The 20,848-nt window shown below is 40.8% G+C and overlaps 1 protein-coding gene across 4 annotated transcripts in view; it reads right to left on the bottom strand.

Moving 5' to 3' along the window:
• The window catches only part of BLNK (B cell linker), a 168,591-nt gene extending 148,013 nt beyond the window's left edge, over window positions 1-20,578 (bottom strand). The window contains exons 1-3 of one of the 4 annotated variants that reach the window (XM_030570035.1): window positions 20,512-20,578; window positions 18,909-19,056; window positions 3,956-4,018 (exon numbers count right to left, since the gene is read on the bottom strand). In XM_030570035.1, coding sequence (XP_030425895.1) covers window positions 3,956-4,018; window positions 18,909-19,049 — 204 coding nt within the window. In that variant the 5' untranslated portion in view covers window positions 19,050-19,056; window positions 20,512-20,578. Of the gene's footprint in view, window positions 1-3,955; window positions 4,019-18,908; window positions 19,060-20,511 lie in introns of all 4 variants that reach the window. The other 3 variants (XM_030570034.1, XM_030570033.1, XM_030570036.1) reach the window with 3 other exon arrangements.
• Window positions 20,579-20,848: the final 270 nt, after the last annotated feature.

The raw sequence follows: 20,848 nt of genomic DNA, 5'->3' as shown, positions 1-20,848 counted from the left end.
AGGTAATGGCAACTTTTATAAAGTTGGCAGACAATACCAAGCTGGGAGGGGTTGCAAGTGCTTTGTAGGATAGATTAAAATTCAAAATGATCTGGACAAACTGAAGAAACGGTTTGAAGTAAATAGGATGAAATTCAATAAGGAAAAATGCAAAGTACTCCACTTAGGAAGGAACAGTCATTTGCACACATACAAAGTGGAAATAACTGCCTAGGAAGGAGTACTGCAGAAAGGGATCTAGGGTCATAGTGGATCACAAGCTAAATAAGTCAACAGTTGCTAAACACGAGCTAAATAAGTCAACAATAACACTGTTGCAAAAAAAAGCAAACATCATTCTGGGGTGTATTAGCAGTATTATTGTAAGCAAGACATGAAGTAATTCTTCTGCTCTACACCCTGCGTTTAGGCTTCAACTGGAGTATCGTGTCCAGTTCTGGGTGCCACATTTCAGGAAAGATGTGGACAAATTGGAGAAAGTCCAGAGAAGAGCAACAAAAATGAGTAACAGTCTAGAAACCATGACCTAAGAGGTTTGTTTCTTCTAGAGAAGAGAAGACTGAGTGAGGAACATAACAGTTTTCAAGTACATAAAAGGTTGTCACGAGGAGGAGGGAGAAAAATTGTTCTTAACTTCTGAGGCTAGAACAAGAAGCAATGGGCTTAAATTGCAGCAAGGGCAGTTTAGGTTGCACATTAGGGAAAACTTCCTAACTGTCAGAGTGTTTAAGCACTGGAATAAATTGCCCAGGGTGGTTGTGGAATCTCCATCATTGTCCAAACTGCTCTTAAAAATTCCCAAACACCTGTCAGGGATGGTCTAGATTATTCTTAGTCCTGCCTTGAGTACAGGGGACTGGACTAGATGACCTTCCGAGGTCCCTTCCAGTTCTATGACTGCATTTACAGCCAGACTTCTAGCATTCTAAACTTCAAATAGGCCTTGCCAAGTTCATTCAGCTCATTTTCAATTACAATGTAATATTTGACATGTGGCCTGATATACACATGGCCTGAACCACACACTTTGTTTTGTTACGTAATCATTTCCTCCACCAATTCACAAATTTTTGAAGCTGAGCCCCTCTTCAAAAAAATTAAACCAATGATGACACCACTGAAACCCTACCATGTTTGTTAAAGGCCTTCACATCTTGTATATCTTTCCCGTCTTTGGCGTATATCTCTATAATATGATATTACTGCTTCATTCCTGCATGTCTTGCATGTTGAAATCGTTAACGCTGACAGTTTGGCATCTAAGTCAGCACCCATTTGCTCCATTCATTTCAGACATCAGCTATTATTTTAGGCTCCTTGCAAATTCAGACAGACATCATGTTATTGGTTATGCTGGTCAAAGTTTGAAATGAAATCTGATACTATGGAGAACAACTAACAAGTCTCACCATGGCCCCTTTGCTATTCCTTCATGCCCCAAAAGGAGGCATGCTATACATCTTAGGAAATGTTGCTTTACAATAAAGTAGTGAATAAGTTGCTTTCTGCAATAATTAGGTGGTGTATCTTCATGGAGGTGTATTAAGTTTGATAATTGGATGCATGAGTTATGATATTCAACAAGAGCTGAATAAAGAATCACGACAGGCCACTTATGGCAGGCTGGCTTGCTTTATTTTGGGCAAGATTTCTCTGGCAGATTATTTGTCTTGTTCCCTATTGCCTGCCTATAAGCTTTCACTGGCACTCCTATTTGCTTGTATACCTGCCTATCTAGCATGCTTCTTTCAGGCTCTATCGGCAGTTTCACAGACAATACTCCATACACTGCAGTTCCAACCATACAACAGAGTGGTGACACACCTCTTGTTTCTAAAGACTGCATGCATGCAGTGCCTAGCATGATGGATGAAAGAAAAACATATATTTAAGTCACAGGGAAGGCACCAATAAATGGTTGCCATCCTCCTCCTAACTCCTCTGACTTTAGATGAAGTCTAATGTCCAGAGATCCCTGATATACCTCACAGCAAAAATGAAAATTGAGGTTTGAATACTGTTGACACATGGTCCCATGTGATGCAATATATCTCAGAAAAAGCTATATCTGTCTTAATGCACACAAGTGTTGAGTGTAATTTATCTTGTGTGTATGCCCTCCCCTGCTACCTGCTAGGTGGAATCACACTTGCTTGAGTGCTTTTTCTTGCTCTCTAGCCACTAGAGGCCTGCATTTCTATAGTGCCTTTCAGCTGAGGAGCTTGAAGTAGTTTAAACATTCATTAAGGCTCCCCAATCCCATGTGTGGTAGTAATATCCCTATTTTACAGACCAATAAATTGAGGCTCAAAGGTTAAGGGACTTGCCAAAGCTCACTGAGGAAGATGGTGACAGATCCAGGATATAAGAATTCTGATTACTCGTCACATATACGAACCACTAGCTCAACAGCTGTTGTCACTAGTAACAAGCTATTGTAAGCTATTGTACTTCATTTTTTACAGTATTGGCATAATTCATTCTGTTTCAAGCATAATTTATTACAGGTTTCCTATCATGTTGACAGTGCTGTGGAACAATTCAATTAAAGAGCACATGAAAGCACTAAGAATCTTCTGTCAGGTGTGAGATCTGCCCCTCTTTTTTGTTGTATAACAACATTAGAAATGCATGTTGCTAGTGGCACTCCACAGGACATTTCACATATTGCTATGTTTTCTACAATGCAGAATAAGGTAATCTTAAAACTGGGCAACTATTAAAAGTTTTAAAGAAAAAACATAATGTGCATAACATACTAGCAGGTGTTCACTTTCACTCATTTCACTTTTGTTTCACTTTTGCTCATGGATGATCTTACAGAACTCACCCATGGTTCCTTTTTCTTTTTTGCAACTTGTCCTATTAGTTTACCATTAAGTTGTGAAAAGATTTCTCATGTCCCGTTCCACCAACGCTATGCAATATGCATGTTTCTTTTTCTTGCTATGGATAAAATTCATTCGGGTGCAAAGAATCAACACAAAGCTTATGTGTCACTTAGATTCTACCCAACACTGTCACTCTTCAAGCAACAAAGACTGCAAACAGAACTCCTTTTACAATTTTGCTGATAATGCATGAGCTGGCCAAGACTCAGTCTCCCTTTCCCATAGCTGTATTAGCTCCACAGTGCTAATAGAAACTGGTAATAACTTCTTGATCTTACAGGGGATCTTTTATGTCCAGATGGAGTTAGTTCCAATCCCACTGGAGTCAGTGGCACTCTACAGGGGTCCAATTATGCAGGTAACATTACAGGATCAGAGCCTTATCAGGAGAGTGAGCAGCTATCACACCTAAGATACTGAGGAACAGGTTTCTAAGATAGGGCCACATAGACACAGTTTCTTTGCAGAGTAGAAATATACTTTAAATATTTTTTTAGAAGCTTTCTCCCCATTTTCCACAAAATGGCCTCATTTCTGTGTTTCAAGGAGCCAGCATGGCCTTTACCTCAATAACTGCTCGGATGGAAGGAGCAGTGCCTCTAGTGCTTCTCTTCCCCTCCTGCTTACCTTCCTTCAGAGGTCTGACCACAGCCTGATGGGAAAATAGTTCATCAGAGGTAAAACTAGCCTCTAGAATTCTGTAGCAGGAGAATAAATTTGCATTAATTCTATCAGATGTTTAAAAATCCCTATAGAAAATGTCCTACAGAATTTAAAGGAAAGTGTTTCTTTCCATAAGTGGCCTCTCTTCCAACAGCCAGATGCTTGGATGGTATCTAGGCATTTGTTCCACCTATGCTAGGATGTGTAGCAGAGTTGAGCTTTGCTTGTTCACAGTAGCAAGCCTTGAAAATGTCTCAAAGGTCAGGATCAGAACGAATGACTAACTTGCCATTAGTCATGAAAGAAGCCAGCATAACAGATCCTGCAGTTCTGAATACAAGTGTCACGTAGAAAATCTTTCACAAGATGTGTCTAACAGAGAAAATATTTTAATTACTTACCAAAAATTTAGCTCCATTAATGTCCAATTTTTCCACTACTGCTGCAGATTCAGGCATTCGAATCTGGGGGCGGGGGGAGAGGATTACAAAAAGAAATTGAAAACTATACATGACAATCTAAATCACAGATAAGTTTATAGAAAGAAATATTTTATGTTGAAATTGAACTGCATGTGGTAGTTGCAGGAGTCTGTGTATATTTCATTTGAAGTGGATAACTAGGTAAATAATATTGCAGTGTGTGACTGACAGGCATTCCTAGAGAATGGGCCTCAGAAAACATCAACTTTCAAAATCACACTTAGAAAACAGATACTGATATCATTTTTTAAAAATTCTTTATATATCTAAGTGGATCAGTTGTAAAGGAAAATGAAACAAACTTCTGCTATTATGGAAGAGGGTCCTGCCGGACTGGTGAGACTCAGTCCTGCTGAAGGGTTTTACACTAGTCCTGTGCAGGGTTCTAACCTGCCACTCCCAAGAAGCCTGTTCCTTGACAAAAGAAAGTTAAATGTTTGCTCAGGCTGGAGAGTTAAGGGAGCACAGCAGTCCCATAGTTCCAGGTTGTACTTGGGGATCCCATCACAGAGACTCAATAGGTTTTCATTTTAAAGGGTGGCAAGGAATAGACCTGGTTTGGTAAACACCCTGATTGTTTCTGGCTGATGAGCTTTAGCGCTTTGACATGGCTTTTTAAAAGAACTATCTTGTTGTGTACACAACCGTGGGCTTGAGAACTTCAGGAGAAAAACTGCAGGACTTTTTTTTTCATTAAAAAAGTGAATTCAAGTAGTTTGGTTTAACCATCAAATCTGTCTTAAGCTCCATTAACAGTGTGAATTTAAAATTGGGGTCATATAAATTCATTTCATTTGCTTAGAGGTGAGCCACTGAACTCAGTAAAATTAAATGTTTACCGGTCTCGATGTGCAGAAAAGACAATTTTGGTTTCCAATGGATGTGTCAGAACTGCCTGCAGTTAGAGTCTATGGGAATTGAAGGCACATAGCAGCTCAGCACATTCCAGGCTAGCACCCTTAATGGCTTAAGCATTTGACAGTGCTAAGAAGGTAAACTTGAAATTTGAAAAACATATTTGTATGGCAGGGATTGTAAACTCTAGGGTACATTTGTCAAGTGTTTATTCAGTGTTTGCCGATGGTTACAGCTACATTGTAAAGAACAATTTTGTTTGAAAGATTAACCGGAAAAAAAGTGTAGTACAGAAACAAAGCTGTAAAATGATACTGGATTTTTTTTTAAGCTGATGCTTTTTTCTGTAGCACTTTTCTCATCCATCTAAGTATATTTTATTTGTTTTTTCTTAAAGTATTTATGTTGGAAAACCTTGATGAAGAAAGGAAATACAAGTCTGGGTTGGTTTTTAATGTTAGGGTTGCGGACCCATTTAGCCAGATCAGTGTCTAAACCTGTATTTCTAATGAGATTTAGTAAACTGCTCTCATGTTCTAAATAATTAGTTCTTTCCAAAACAGAACAAGATTGTGACTTCACAAGCTCCTGGAATAAAGGACAGTGTGTAGTATGCCAGGAACTTCCATCTTTCCAAGGTGAAATAATTTGCCATTGATATAGCTGTGGTGGAATGAAGAGAGTGTGGAGTGAAGGTACCATCTACTCTGCCTCCCTGTCTGCCTAAGAACATAAGAACAGCTGTACTGGATCAGACCAATGGTCCAGCTAAATCAGTACCCTTTCGCCAGTGGCCAATGCCAGATGCTTCAGAGGGAATGAACAGAACAGGTAATCAAGTGATCCGTCCCTTTTGTCCATTCCCAGCTTCTGGCACACAGAGGCTAGGGACACTCAGATGATGGTGTAGCATCCCTGCCCATCCTGGCTAATAGCCATTGATGGACCTCGTCTTCATGCACTTATCTAGTTATTTTTTTAACCTTGTCATAGTTCTGGCCTTCACAATGTCTTCTGGCAAAGAGTTCCATGGATTGACTGTGTGTTGTGTGAAGAAGTTATTCCTTTTGTTTTAAACCTGCTGCTTATTAATTTCATTTGGTGACTCCTAGTTCTCGTGCTATGTGAAGGAGTAAATAACACTTCCTTATTCACTTTCTCCACATCAGTCAAGACCTTTATCATATACCCCTTTAGTTGTCTCTTTTCCAAGCTGAAAAATCCCAGCTTTTTTACTCTTTCCTCATACAGAAGTTGTTCCATACTCGTGATCATTTTTGTTGCTCTTCTCTGTACCTTTTCCAATTTCAGTATACCTTTTTTTGAGATGGGGCAACCAGATCTGCACTCAGTATTCAAGATGTGGGAGTACCATGGATTTATATGGAGGCATTATATTTTCTCTTATCTATATTTTCTCTGCCAAATTGTCCACTACCCACCCACCTGCATAGGAGTAGCAGTACTGACCCTGCAGGCTCTTCCCTCCTCTTTCCCTTTCCCATGCTGTGAATCATGGGATATGTGGCCAGTAATGGGGAATAATTGGTGGGTCCCCTGTGCTCTCCTACTTTTCTGTGACATGTGTAAGGCAAGAAGCCATCTTGCCCTTTGTTATATAATGAACACCAAACCTTTCACTACATTTCCAGTATAATAATACCACCACTTAAAATTGAGGAAGGATATATGGACTCATTTGTAAATGGCAAGGAAAGGAAGAGGGAAGAAAAACTTGAGCAGAGGAATGCAACATTTCTGTGTTCTCTAAATATACAGTACATGCAAGAGAATAGGAGAACTATTACATGCACATAGCTAAAGTTTTTACTTTATGGGCTTCACTCAGTCCTGGGAAAGAAAGCAAAATCAATAAGGCTAATTATTTTATTACAATATTGGTTTCTATATAATGCCTTACAACATTCTGCAGAATGACAAACTAATAGCCTCTGCACTTATCACACACAAAGTCTATATTAAAAGAACATTACTAAGGTAGTAGGGTCGAGCACCAAAATGTTAGGAAATACCAGAATTAAAGTTGCCAATGCCAGCCTTGTGTGTATGCATTATAATACTGCCTTTACTGCATGATCACACACCATTTTTTCCACAGGACCCTTGCCTCATTCGGTGCACAAGATGGATAGTTCTCACTTAATAAGCAGATATTCAATATTTTCTTTTCTCCTCATTGATCAATTTCTGGTTCTAGGTCTTCTAATACAGAATTCAAACGCTACAGACAGAATTATTAATTTCCTCATAGGCTTTTCTATGATGTGGTCTACTATGAGTGTTTCACAAGCATTAATGAATTTATTTTCACAACACCCCTGTGAGGGGATGGAGTGGTGGTATTTCTATTTTGCATAGAGGGGGGACTGAGGCACAAAAAAGCTAATTTCAAAAGTGTCCACTAATTCTAGATGCCCAAACTGAGCATCCAGTGGAGCCTAGGGATCTGATTTCTTTCAGAAAATTTAGCATTATATAGCACTTCATATGTTCAAAAAGCACAGCTCCCACTGACTGCAATTGCAGCTGTGAGTGCTTGGCACTTCTGTAAATCAGACCCCAGGATTTCAAGTACATCAGAGATAATGAAAGAAGAGACGAGCAGAGGCTGCAGATTGGGTAGAGCAACAAAACCAGATATAAGTGTTTTGCGGCAGTTGTACTCGTAGGACTGATTCATTGGAAGACAATATGGAATACACTAGTAGTGACCACCTGTGAAAAGATGGTTTAAGTGAGTTACCCAGCATCACAGAGAAACTCTAGCAGAGGCAGGGATAGAATCAAAATCTCCAGGGCAGCATGAAACTGCTTTAATCATGAGACCTTTCTCTTCCTATACTTGCCAACTTCTGCAATAAATGAAGCAGGAACTTTACAAACAAATTTTTGACTACTGTCATAAACAGATAGCTAAGGGTTAATGTCTCTTTCACCTGGAAAGAAGTAACCTGAAACACCTGACCAGAGGACCAATCAGGAAACAAGACTTTTTCAAATCTGGGTGGAGGGAAGTTTGTGTCTGAGTCCTTTGTCTTGTATCTGTCCCTCTCGGCTATGGGAAGGATTTTTCTATTTCCTGCTTTCTAATCTTCTATTTCCCAGTTGTAAGTACAAAAAGATAAGTTTGTTTTTTTGTAGTTGCATGTGTGTAGTTGCTGGAGTGCTTTGAATTGTATTCTTTTTGAATAAGGCTGTTTATTCATATTTCTTTTAAGCAATTGACCCTGTATTTGTCACCTTAATACAGAGAGACCATTTTTATGTATTTTTCTTTCTTTTTACATAAAGCTTTCTTTTTAAGACCTTTTGGAGTTTTTCTGTAGTGGGGGACTCCAGGGAATTGAGTCTGTGCTCACCAGGGAATTGGTGGGAGGAAGAAGTCAGGGGGAAATCTGTGTGTGTTAGATTTACTAGCCTGACTTTGCATACCCTCTGGGTGAAGAGGGAAGTACTTCTGTTTCCAGGACTGGAAATAGAGAGGGTGGAATCCCTCTGTTTAGATTCATGGAGCTTGCTTCTGTGTATCTCTCCAGGAACACCTGGAGGCGGGAAGAGAAAAGGTTTATTTCCCTTTGTTGTGAGACTCAAAGGATTTGGGTCTTGGGGTCCCCAGGGAAGGTTTTTGGGGGGACCAGAGTGCCCCAAAACACTCTAATTTTTTGGGTGGTGGCAGCTTTACCAGGTCCAAGCTGATAACTAAGCTTGGAGGTTTTCATGCTAACCCCCATATTTTGGATGCTAAGGTCCAAATCTGGGAATAGGTTATGACATGGTGGCAGTGTTTGTGGGAAAGATAGAATCCAGAAGCCAGTAGGAATATTATATTTTTCTTTTCTCTGCTAGGGGCTTTTAAGCAGAGAGGAACGGTTTGGTTTTAAAAGGAACCAGAGAGAATTTTTTTTCCTGCTCTCTCTGGCAGTTTTTGGCTTGCATATTAAGCAAGGAACCATTAAGCTGTGACAAAAGGGTCTTTTGTGACACAATAGCACTCCCATTAGGAGTCAAATACCAGCACTATACTCATGCAAATTAAGTGGTTTTTCTGGTTTACTTTACATTTAAAAGATTAGCTAGAGGAAGAAAGGGAAAAAGGCACTGTTGCTAGGCAGACCCCAGGAGGCAACAGAGCCTGCAGTTCAGACAATAAACACCGGAGGGCACCCCAACACAAGAAAACAGGAACCATGACTTCTAAGGCAAAAATGGAGGCCGAAGAACAAAGCAAAGAAGCAGAACACAGGCGACAACTGAGAAAAAGAGGTGGAGCTGAAAGAAAGAGAAGAACAAATCGAACAGGCAGCCCATAAAAGAGAACAAGATGCCAAAAATGCAGCCCACCACAGAAAACTAGAAGAAGAAGAGGTGGCCCACCGCCGAGACATGGAAAAACAACAAAAAGAGATGGAACTCCAGAGGGAAGCCCACCAACAGGCCATGGAATTAGAAAAGGCTAAGCAACAGGCTCCAGCCAATCCTAACAACCCTTCACCAATTATGGTTCCACATCCCAGGAAATTTCCCACCTACAAGGCAAGTGATGACACCGAGGCCTTCTTGGAAAATTTTGAAAGAGCCTGTCTTGGGTACCGCATCTCTGAAGACCAGTACATGGTAGAATTGAGGCCACAGCTCAGTGGACCTTTAGCAGAGGTGGCAACTGAAATGCCTAAGGAGCACATGAACGACTATAAACTTTTTCAAACCAAGGCCAGATACAGAACGGGGATAACCCCGGATCATGCCCGTCGGCGTTTCAGAACCCAAAAGTGGAAACCAGATGTGTCATTTCCCAAACACGCCTACTACGTTGGGAAAAATTATGAGGCCTGGATATCAGGACACAATGTTAAATCCTTGGAAGAACTGCACCTCCTCATACAAATGGAGCAGTTCTTGGATGGTGTTCCTGAGGACATAACACGGTACATACAAGATGGAAAACCCAAAAATCTCACCAAGGCGGGGGAGATTGGAGCCAGATGGATGGAAGTGGCAGAAAGCAAGAAAGCTACTGTCAAGGGGAATGACTACCCCAGAGGGCACACTGACCATAAACCCTACAACCGAGGGCAGCCAAAAACCCCACCTACAACCCAAGTAAAACCACAGACACACTATTCTTCCACCTCACCAGTCCCAGTAACTCACCTCGACCCAGTGACCCATCAGATGAAAGATGCTTTAAGTGTAATGAACTGGGACATATCAATACCAACTGCCCAAAGACCGCCAACCGAGTGCAGTTCATTACACCATCATCACACCAAAGATCCCCAGGCCCAGATGCCTCTCAAATACCCTTGGAGCGAAGGGAAAATTTGAGAGTGGGCGGAAAGAAGGTTACTGCGTGGAGAGACACGGGGGCACAAGTGTCAGCTATCCACCAATCCTTCGTAGACCCCAAATTCATCAACCCAAAGGCCAAAGTGACAATTTACCCCTTCATGTCACAAGCTGTAGACTTGCCTACCGCTGAACTGCCTGTCCAGTACAAAGGCTGGTCAGGAATGTGGACTTTTGCAGTCTATGACAATTATCCTATCCCTATGCTACTGGGGGAAGACTTGGCCAACCAGGTGAAGCGGGCCAAGAGAGTGGGAATGGTTACACGTGGCCAAACCAGGCAAGCTTCCAGACCCATTCCTGTTCCTGAGCTGTCCACAGACGCCCCGTCTGTGTTACCAGAGACCCAGACAGAGGTAGTGGACCCGGATTCCATGCCAACTACTGAAACAGCCACAGCGCCTCCAGTCCCAGGCCCGGAACTGAAACAGCAACCAGCAAGTGCAACCACATCTTCAAACTCAACACCAGAGGGCGCCAGCGAGCCAGAACTGGCAGAAGCAACAGACAACCATACCCAAAAGGCTCAGCCCGAGCCTGAAATACCCTCAGGTACACCAGCGGAGAGCGGTTCATCAGCAACGGAAACCACCCCATCACCTACATCGCTTCCAGAGGGACCAAGCCCAAGTCCATAGTCTGAGGAAGAACTGGTGACCCCAGCCTCAAGGGAACAGTTCCAGACTGAGCAGGAAGCAGATGACAGCCTTCAGAAAGCTTGGGCGGCGGCACGGAGCACCCCACCGCCTCTCAGCTCTTCTAATCGATCCCGGTTTGTTATAGACCAAGGACTTTTATACAAGGAAATTCTTTCTGGTGGACACCGGGAAGAATGGCAGCCGCAAAAACAGTTGGTGGTTCCAATTAAGTAGCGGGGGAAGCTCTTAAGCTTAGCCCATGATCATCCCAGTGGCCATGCTGGGGTGAACAGAACCAAGGACTGGTTGGGGAAGTCCTTCCACTGGGAGGGGATGGGCAAGGACGTTGCCAAGTATGTCCGGTCTTGTGAGGTATGCCAAAGAGTGGGAAAACCCCAAGACCAGGTCAAGGCCCCTCTCCAGCCACTCCCCATAATTGAGGTCCTATTTCAGTGAGTAGCTGTGGATATTCTGGGTCCTTTCCCAAAAAGACACCCAGAGGAAGGCACTACGTACAGACTTTAGTGGACTTTGCTACCCGATGGCCGGAAGCAGTAGCTCTAGGCAACACCAGGGCTAACACTGTGTGCCTGGCCCTAACAGACATTTTTGCCAGGGTAGGTTGGCCCTCCGACATCCTTACTGATTCAGGATCTAATTTCCTGGCAGGGACCATGCAGAAACTGTGGGAAACGCATGGGGTGAACCACTTGGTTGCCAACCCGTACCACCATCAAACCAATGGCCTGGTGGAAAGGTTTAATGGAACTTTGGGGGCCATGATACGTAAATTCATCAACGAACACTCCAATAATTGGGACCTAGTGTTGCAGCAGTTGCTGTTTGCCTATAGGGCTGTACCACATCCCAGTTTAGGGTTTTCACCGTTTGAACTTGTGTATGGTCACGAGGTTAAGGGGCCATTACAGTTGGTGAAGCAGCAATGGGAGGGGTTTACGCCTTCTCCAGGAACTAACATTCTGGACTTTGTAAGCAACCTACAAAGCACCCTCTGACTCTCCTTAGCCCTTGCTAAAGAGAACCTAAAGGATGCTCAGGAAGAGCAAAAGGCCTGGTATGACAGACATGCCAGAGAATGTTCCTTCAAGGTAGGAGACCAGGTTATGGTCTTGACGGCGCAACAGGCCCATAAAATGGAAGCATCATAGGAAGGGCCATGCACGGTCCAAGAACGCCTGGGAACTGTGAACTACCTCACAGCATTTCCCAATTCCTCACTTAAGCCTGGAGTGTACCATGTTAATTCTCTCAAGCCTTTCTATTCCAGATACTTACAGGCTTGTCAGTTTACAGTCCAGGGAGATGATGCTGAGTGGCCTGACGGTATCTACTACGACGGGAAAAAAGACGGTGGCGTGGAAGAGGTGAACCTCTCAACCACCCTGGAACGTCTGCAGCGGCGACAAATCAAGGAGCTGTGCACTAGCTTCGCCCCATTGTTCTCAGCCACCCCAGGACGGACTGAACGGGCATACCACTCCATTGACACAGGTAATGCTCATCCCATTAGAACCCCACCCTACCGGGTGTCTCCTCATGCCCAAGCTGCTATAGAACGGGAGATCCAGAACATGCTACAGATGTGTATAATCTGCTCATCTACCAGTGCATGGGCATCTCCAGTCGTTCTGGTACCCAAACCAGATGAGGAAATACGCTTTTGCATGGACTACCATAAGCTAAATGCAGTAACTCGTCCGGACAACTATCCAATGCCATGCACAGATGAGCTATTGGAGAAGTTGGGATGTGCCCAGTTCATCTCTACAATAGACTTAACCAAGGGGTACTGGCAAGTACCGCTAGATGAACCTGCTAAGGAGAGGTCAGCATTCGTCACCCATGCGGGGGTGTATGAATTTAATGTCCTTCCTTTCGGCCTTCGAAATGCACCCGCCACCTTCCAGAGGCTGGTAGATGGTCTACTAGCAGGACTGGGAGAATATGCAGTTGCCTACCTCGATGATGTGGCCATTTTTTCAGACTCCTGGCCCGAATACCTACTACACCTGGAAAAGGTCTTTGAGCGCATCAGGCAGGCCAGACTAACTGTTAAGGCCAAAAAGTGTCAAATAGGCCAAAACAGAGTGACTTACCTGGGGCACCAGGTGGGTCGAGGAACCATAAACCCCCTACAGGCCAAGGTGGATGCTATCCAAAAGTGGCCTGTCCCAAGGTCAAAGAAACAGGTCCAATCCTTCTTAGGCTTGGCCAGGTACTACAGGCGATTTGTACCACACTACAGCCAAATCGCTGCCCCACTGACCGACCTGACCAAAAAGACCCAGCCAAATGCAGTTAACTGGACTGATAAGTGTCAAAAGGCCTTTACCCAGCTTAAGGCGACGCTTATGTCTGACCCTGTGCTCAGGGCCCCGGACTTTGACAAGCCATTCCTAGTAACCACGGATGCATCCGAGCGTGGTATAGGAGCAGTACTCATGCAGGAAGCAATGGATCACAACTTCCATCCTGTCGTGTTTCTCAGCAAGAAACTGTCTGAGAGGGAAAGTCACTGGTCTGTCAGTGAAAAGGAATGCTACGCCATTGTGTACGCCCTGGAAAAGCTATGCCCATATGTTTGGGGACGGCGGTTCCAGGTACAAACTGACCATGCTGCACTAAAGTGGCTTCATACTGGCAAGGGGAACAACAAGAAACTTCTTTGTTGGAGTTTAGCTCTCCAAGATTTTGATTTTGAAATTCAGCACATCTCAGGAGCTTCTAACAAAGTAGCGGATGCACTCTCCCATGAGAGTTTCCCAGAATCCAGTAGTTAAAAAGTGTTCTTAAAATGTGGAAGTCTGTTAATTATATACTTAGTGGTATATGTAAAGGTGCATGTGTTGTATTAATCTGTTTATTTTAAAGTTCTAGGAGGAAATCGCCGCCAGTGAGCTTCCCCACTATCTGCAATTTGGGGGGCGTGTCATAAACAGATAGCTAAGGGTTAATGTCTCTTTTTCACCTGGAAAGAAGTAACCTGAAACACCTGACCAGAGGACCAGTCAGGAAACAAGACTTTTTCAAATCTGGGTGGAGGGAAGTTTGTGTCTGAGTCCTTTGCCTTGTATCTGTCCCTCTCGGCTATGGGAAGGATTTTTCTATTTCCTGCTTTCTAATCTTCTGTTTCCCAGTTGTAAGTACAAAAAGATAGGTTTGTTTTTTTGTAGTTGCATGTGTGTAGTTGCTGGAGTGCTTTGAATTGTATTCTTTTTGAATAAGGCTGTTTATTCATATTTCTTTTAAGCAATTGACCCTGTATTTGTCACCTTAATACAGAGAGACCATTTTTATGTATTTTTCTTTCTTTTTACATAAAGCTTTCTTTTTAAGACCTGTTGGAGTTTTTCTGTAGTGGGGGACTCCAGGGAATTGAGTCTGTGCTCACCAGGGAATTGGTGGGAGGAAGAAGTCAGGGGGAAATCTGTGTGTGTTAGATTTACTAGCCTGACTTTGCATACCCTCTGGGTGAAGAGGAAAGTACTTCTGTTTCCAGGACTGGAAATAGAGAGGGTGGAATCCCTCTGTTTAGATTCATGGAGCTTGCTTCTGTGTATCTCTCCAGGAACACCTGGAGGGGGGAAGGGAAAAGGTTTATTTCCCTTTGTTGTGAGACTCAAGGGATTTGGGTCTTGTGGTCCCCAGGGAAGGTTTTTTGGGGGGACCAGAGTGCCCCAAAACACTCTAATTTTTTGGGTGGTGGCAGCTTTACCGGGTCCAAGCTGGTAACTAAGCTTGGAGGTTTTCATGCTAACCCCCATATTTTGGACGCTAAGGTCCAAATCTGGGAATAGGTTATGACAACTACACAATTTGGATTCATCCCCAAAGCGCTCGAGCAGGTCCATTCTGTGCACTGAATGAGGCAGGGAAAATATGTAGTTATGTAACTCCTGTATGCACAAGGAATCTGAATTAAGGTGCCACTGAAGTGCTTGACTTTGCAACCATAAAAATGTTCTTCTAACATAGTTTTTGTGTGTAATTGCCTAGACCTTAAAAAAGCAAACTGAAACAACAAAACTTCAATCATGTATTATCATATTGACACCTACATCAGCAGGATTGGAACCATATTCACCACACAGCTAATGTAAAATATTTTACAACCAAACTAAGGAGGATCTGTATGTGTCAAGAGACTATATTGGAAATACTTTATCAGATACAGACAGGAGAAATCCCTCTGACTGAATTAAAAATAGTAGATTACTTCTTTTAAATTTTTTAGCTAATTAAAATGGAGTTGTGCAAATCTATATAGATTAGAGGAAGGCTTTGATATAGCACCACACAGGATATCTAGAAATCAATGGGAAGTGATCAGGAGTTAAGCTACTTATCACATTGGAATGTTGGGCACTGGGCAGTAACTAGTAGAATGCAAAAAAACGAGTATTAGAACTATTTTTGCTTAGTTTATATGTCAGCTTGCAACTATATAAACTCATGATGTAAACATTGCCATTCAGCACCTTGATTGGAGCAACAAGGCAGCAGCCAACTTTTGAATAAAAGGAGGATCATCCTTCACTGGATGCTCCACTGCCCAACGGTCCATTAGCCAGCCAGAGAGATGTGAATCAATTGGCTCTTGCTTTGGGTTTGATCTGTTTTAAGGGTCAGGGAGAAATTTTTCCCCTTTGAGGCAGTGTTCCTCTAATTTTTCCCACACGTGTGCAGAATGAACTTGTTATGTGCACCAATATGGAGGTGATGTGTGACACTGTTGTGGCCTGCTGCTTAAAATCCATCCCTTTGTCTGTCGTTATTGGCTTGCATGTCCTGATCAATAAAGTGTGTGTGTAAATTGGTTAGCCCTACTTTCCTGGTCTTTCAGGCCCTGCAAACTAGGGCTGCCGATTAATTGCAACTAGCTCACGCAATTAACTCAAAAAATTAATTGCGATTAAAAAAATTAATTGCAGTTTTAATTGCACTGTTAAACAATAGAATACCCATTGAAATTTATTAAATATTTTGGATGTTTTTCTACATTTTCAAATATATTGATTTCAATTACAACACAGAATACAAAGTATCAGAGGGGTAGCTGTGTTAGTCTGGATCTGTTAAAAGCAGCAAAAAGTCTTGTGGCACTAACAGACATAAGTTAGTCTATAAGGTACCACAGCACTCCTTGCTACCTTTACAGAATACAAAGTGTAATCTGCTCACTTCAAATTATTTTTATTGCAAATATTTGCACTGTAAAATTATAAATAAAAGAAACAGTATTTTTTCAGTTTTCATGCAAGTATGGTAGGGCAATTTCTTTATCGTGAAAGTGCAATTTACAAATGATTATTTTTGTAACATAACTGCACTCAAAAACAAAACAATGCAAAACTTTATAGCCTACAAGTCCACTCAGTTCTATTTCTCATTTAGCCATTTGCTAAGACAAACAAATTTGTTGACATTTACAGGAAATAATGCTGCCCTCTTCCTATTTGCAATATCACCAGAAAGTGAGAACAGGCATTCGCATGGGACTTTTGTAGCTGACATTGCAAGGAATTTACATGCCAGATATGCTAAACATTCATATGCCCCTTCATGCTTCAGCCATCATTCCAGAGGACGTACTTCCATGCTGATGATGCTCGTTTAAAAAAAATACATTAATTAAATTTGTGACTGAACTCCTTAGGGGAGAATTGTATGTCTCCAGCTCTATTTTACGTGCATTCTGCCATATATTTCGTTTTAAGAACACTTTCTCTGCAGATTTTACAAAATGCAAAGAAGGTACCAATGTGAGATTTTTAAAAATTATCTACAGCACTCAACCCTGAATCTGAAGTGCCTTCCAAAATCTGAGAAGCGTGGAGCACGCTTTCAGAAGTCTTAATAGAGCAACACTCTGATGCAGAAACTACAGAACCCTAACCACCAAAAAAGAAAATCAAGCTTCTGCTGGTGGCATCTGAACATGCTTCGGTCCGTACTGCTTTGGATGGTTATCAAGCTGAACCCATCATCAGCATGGACATGTCCTCTGGAATGGTGGATGAAGCATGAAGGGATATATGAATCTTTAGCACACATGGCATGTAAATATCTTGTTACACCAGCTACAATAGTGCTATGAGAACGCCTGTTTTCACTTTCAGATGGCATTGTGAGCAAAAAGCAGGCAGCATCATCTCCTGCAAATGTAAACAAACATTTGTCTGAGCAATTGGCTGAACAAGAAATAGGACTGAGTGGACTTTTAGACTACATTTTTACATTTTTTTTAATGGAGTTATTTTCTTGTATGTAATTCTACATTTGTAAGTTTAACTTTTGTGATAAAGAGATTGCAGTACAGTACTCATATTTGGTGAATTGAGAAATACTATTTTTTTCACAGTGCAAATATTTGTAATAAAAAGTAAATATAAAGTGAGCACTATACTCTTTGTATTCTGTGATAATTAAAATCAATATATTTGAAAATGTAGAAAACATCCAAAATATTTAAATAAATGGAATTCTATTATTGTTTTGCAGTGTGATTAATCACAATTCATTTTTTTAATTGCTTGACAGCCTAATGCAAACCCGAATGTAAACATCTTGCCTTTCTAAATTTCCCTGTAATTTCTGTGTGATTTTGGTGCTGCTGTTAATGTCCTGTCCTAAATTCTTGTGTAGGGTTAGTGAATATTGTTAAATAGGTAGTGTATGTCATACCAGCACCGGGAAAAGTAATCTCTATTAATTGTATGTGTGTTTATTTTTAAAGCACTCTTATATCAGTTGAGAGAGACTTCATGGACCAGGTTTTGAATTCCTTACTCACATGAGTAAGGGCCCACCAATGGGAGTAAAGAATTCATAACCTGACCCTATCTGAGAAATTATTGCTGTAGTGTTTGTTACTATAAGAGGACGGGTAACTATAGAAATGTAGAGCTGAAAGGGACCTCAAGAGTCTAGTCCAGTACAGTAATTCTCACAATTAAGACAAATCCAGGAGAGTAATCAATGAAGGAAGATGGTGACTCTGGCCATAATATTTAGAATTTGGATAGGTTATAAGCACAGGGCAGATGAGAGCCATATATAGAACAACAAAGAATTACACATTTGGGAAACAAAGAGGATATACTTTAATATAGACAAATTCTGTGAAACAATGGGCTCCAATGCCTAGATGAATGGCAGGTAAAACCCTAAAGCATGAGCCACAATATTCAACAATTGCAAGGAAAAAAAGTCTGGCATGTGTAAAAAGAAGCACTTGAATATATCTTAGTGGAAACTATTCAGCAGGGGATTACTGAAGACAAGTTCAGAATACTGTGTGCACTTCAGGTTACATTATTATAATAAAAAGGTTATTACAGAAATAGGAAAGGTGCAACAGAATGATAAAAGAACTCAAAGATTTAACTTTAAAGGAGCATTTAAAAAGTACAATAGGTCTATAATCATTGAAAAGAAAAGGTGATGAGCAAATTCATATTGAAATCCTGCAAATCTTAGTGATCTCTTGCTCTAAAATAATATACACAAACTTCCAATAAAATTGTTACTTAGCGCCAGAAGGAAATAAAAGGTGACATAATTTTTTTGTGTAGATATTTCTCAATATAGCCCTGTGTGCACAAATTATTGTGGTTCTTTGTCTTGTGCAGGATACTCTTATCTTAACAAGCAACTTCTGTCATGGACTGAATTTCAGTAAAAACTGAGAGAACACCGAGAATCTTACAGAACGTCAGTACACATAAGTCCTTGGTAGTCACAATTGCTGACTAGACAGCTTTAAACTCATTTTAGAATCTCTGTTTATATTCAGGAGGGAGTAATCATACATATTACAAAGAGCAGATATAGTGGGTGAGGTAATATATTGCGTCTCTAATATCCCAGGACCAACACAGCTATAACACTGTACACAAAGAGTAGATAAGCCCAGCAACCTATTTTGCTAGCTGAACTGAAAGGAGTATAATATACTGTACTATCTGCAGTCTGAGCTCTAGGTTCAGTACCTGTCTTAGGAGATCTGCAACTTGAAGAGTTGTCCAATTCTCACATTCCTCTCGAAGGGGTAGCTTTGTGGCCATTTTGCTATCCGGTGAGGAAGATTTGATATGTTTCTGGTGGCAGTAAATGCTTTGCTTCACTGACATTCACCATCTGCTGTGGAAATTGAAAGAGGAAGTCCCTTTTGCAACTTTTTCCTGCTTGATTGCTTAAAGTACACGCCTTTTCAAGTAATTTGGAAACTACTGTTACACTCATTATTTCAGGACCATGATTTTGAATATAAGAAGGTACTCAGTAAGAGGGTCATGTCATATCATATCATTCTTATACAGGCAGAAATACCCATTGAAGTGAATTGCAATAAGGATACTTGTGCTTGATAATTAATGACGCTGTCGCCACATTTATAGGCATTTTAGTGCCACCTGCTTCATTTTTCACATGGTGTAAAATACATTAGTGTTAGTGACAACTGCCTCTTTCACACCTTTTAACTCCTTTTCACTCTGATCAGCTCTTAGATTGTGTTTGACACACTTCTATGTTTTGACACACTATGATGCTGTGGAGAGAGAGAGAGCACGAGCAGAGCTCAGATACAGCATTTGTATTTCCAGATGGTGAAATTACTTAACCTGACTCTTTGTTTAAGGTGTTGGCACAGTACTCTCAGGGTAAAATAAATCTTTTGATTAAATACTGTATGCATAATGAGCGTTTGAAAGAAAAAAATTGGCTTCAAATTCTTAATATTCATATCTTCAATAAAATGAATGGAAACATTAGACTTATAGATAAGTGCATCATATACATCAGGAAATAAAATTGCAAAGATGCACTTCCAATAAAACCAGCTTATTGTGCATTGCAGCTCTGAGTTACTGTAACAGAAGTAATGTGAAGTCTTCCATAAAAGGCTGGAAAGCAAGGAATGTTCTGCTTTCTAGTTGCTCTTCCTGTTTGATTTCCCAGTGCAAACAGTTTTTGGGCACATTTTCAAGGATTGGAACTGATTCTAACTAAGTTTAAAATGTTTCGACTGTTACGCTTTTTCAAATTCTGCTATATGTTGTGGCTGTTGCAAAGTGATTGACAGATTTCCTAACAACCAACATATTATTGAAAACCTGATGACTGTAAAACTTTAGCAATTTACTCCATACAAGTATATATGCACCACTTTGAAAGTGCCAACTGCATTTTTATGTGGTATAATTCTTTGGAGTTCCATTTAGTAAACATTCAATTTTCAGTTTATTGGAAGTCATTGCGTTAAGCAGAACAAATTTATCTCAGAGAATGTCACAATCTTTCTTGCTAAAATACTTACTAATACAAACACTAATACTTACATTCTATCATTTATGTAATTATTTAACATATAAAATTTATTGAAAACTTTAAATCAAACTCAGCTTTACAAAAAGCAGCAACTACATCAACTTCTGTTTCCTTGACTAATATTAATAGTGAAACATCATTTTAATAATTTAAATGCTAACCTCTTAGATCTTTAAGGCATCACTTTAATACAAAATATAAACACTTGGCACTGATGATTTTGTGTCCAGTAGATACCAAAACAGTAAAAAGAAAATGGCTTACCAAACACAGATAACTTTTTCTCCAGACATGCATATTAGAGCTGATTCCAAGTAAACTAAAGTAAGAGCTGTTTCTTGTATCAGCTATCCTCCTGCAAACAGTCCCTTGTGGTTACTGTTGATGTTGGAATGATTGACAGGCTTGCCATCTCTGGTGAGAGGGAGAAAAGGATCCTTAAAGTCATAACCTAGTGATTTCATATTTAGTATAAAGAAATAGTTCGAAATGAAAAAGGAAAGGGAGCATACAATTCTTTCTAAAAGTTTGATGAAACTTTGCCAATTCACACTTCAGCCGCTAACAGTATCTAAAAATAATACTTAAGAGGTGAAGTTAC

This window comes from Gopherus evgoodei, chromosome 7 (genome assembly GCF_007399415.2).
Source record: "Gopherus evgoodei ecotype Sinaloan lineage chromosome 7, rGopEvg1_v1.p, whole genome shotgun sequence".
Classification (NCBI taxonomy): domain Eukaryota; kingdom Metazoa; phylum Chordata; order Testudines; family Testudinidae; genus Gopherus; species Gopherus evgoodei.
The sequence above is the reverse complement of the archived record's forward strand: the minus strand, read 5'-3'. Positions and strand labels throughout refer to the sequence as shown.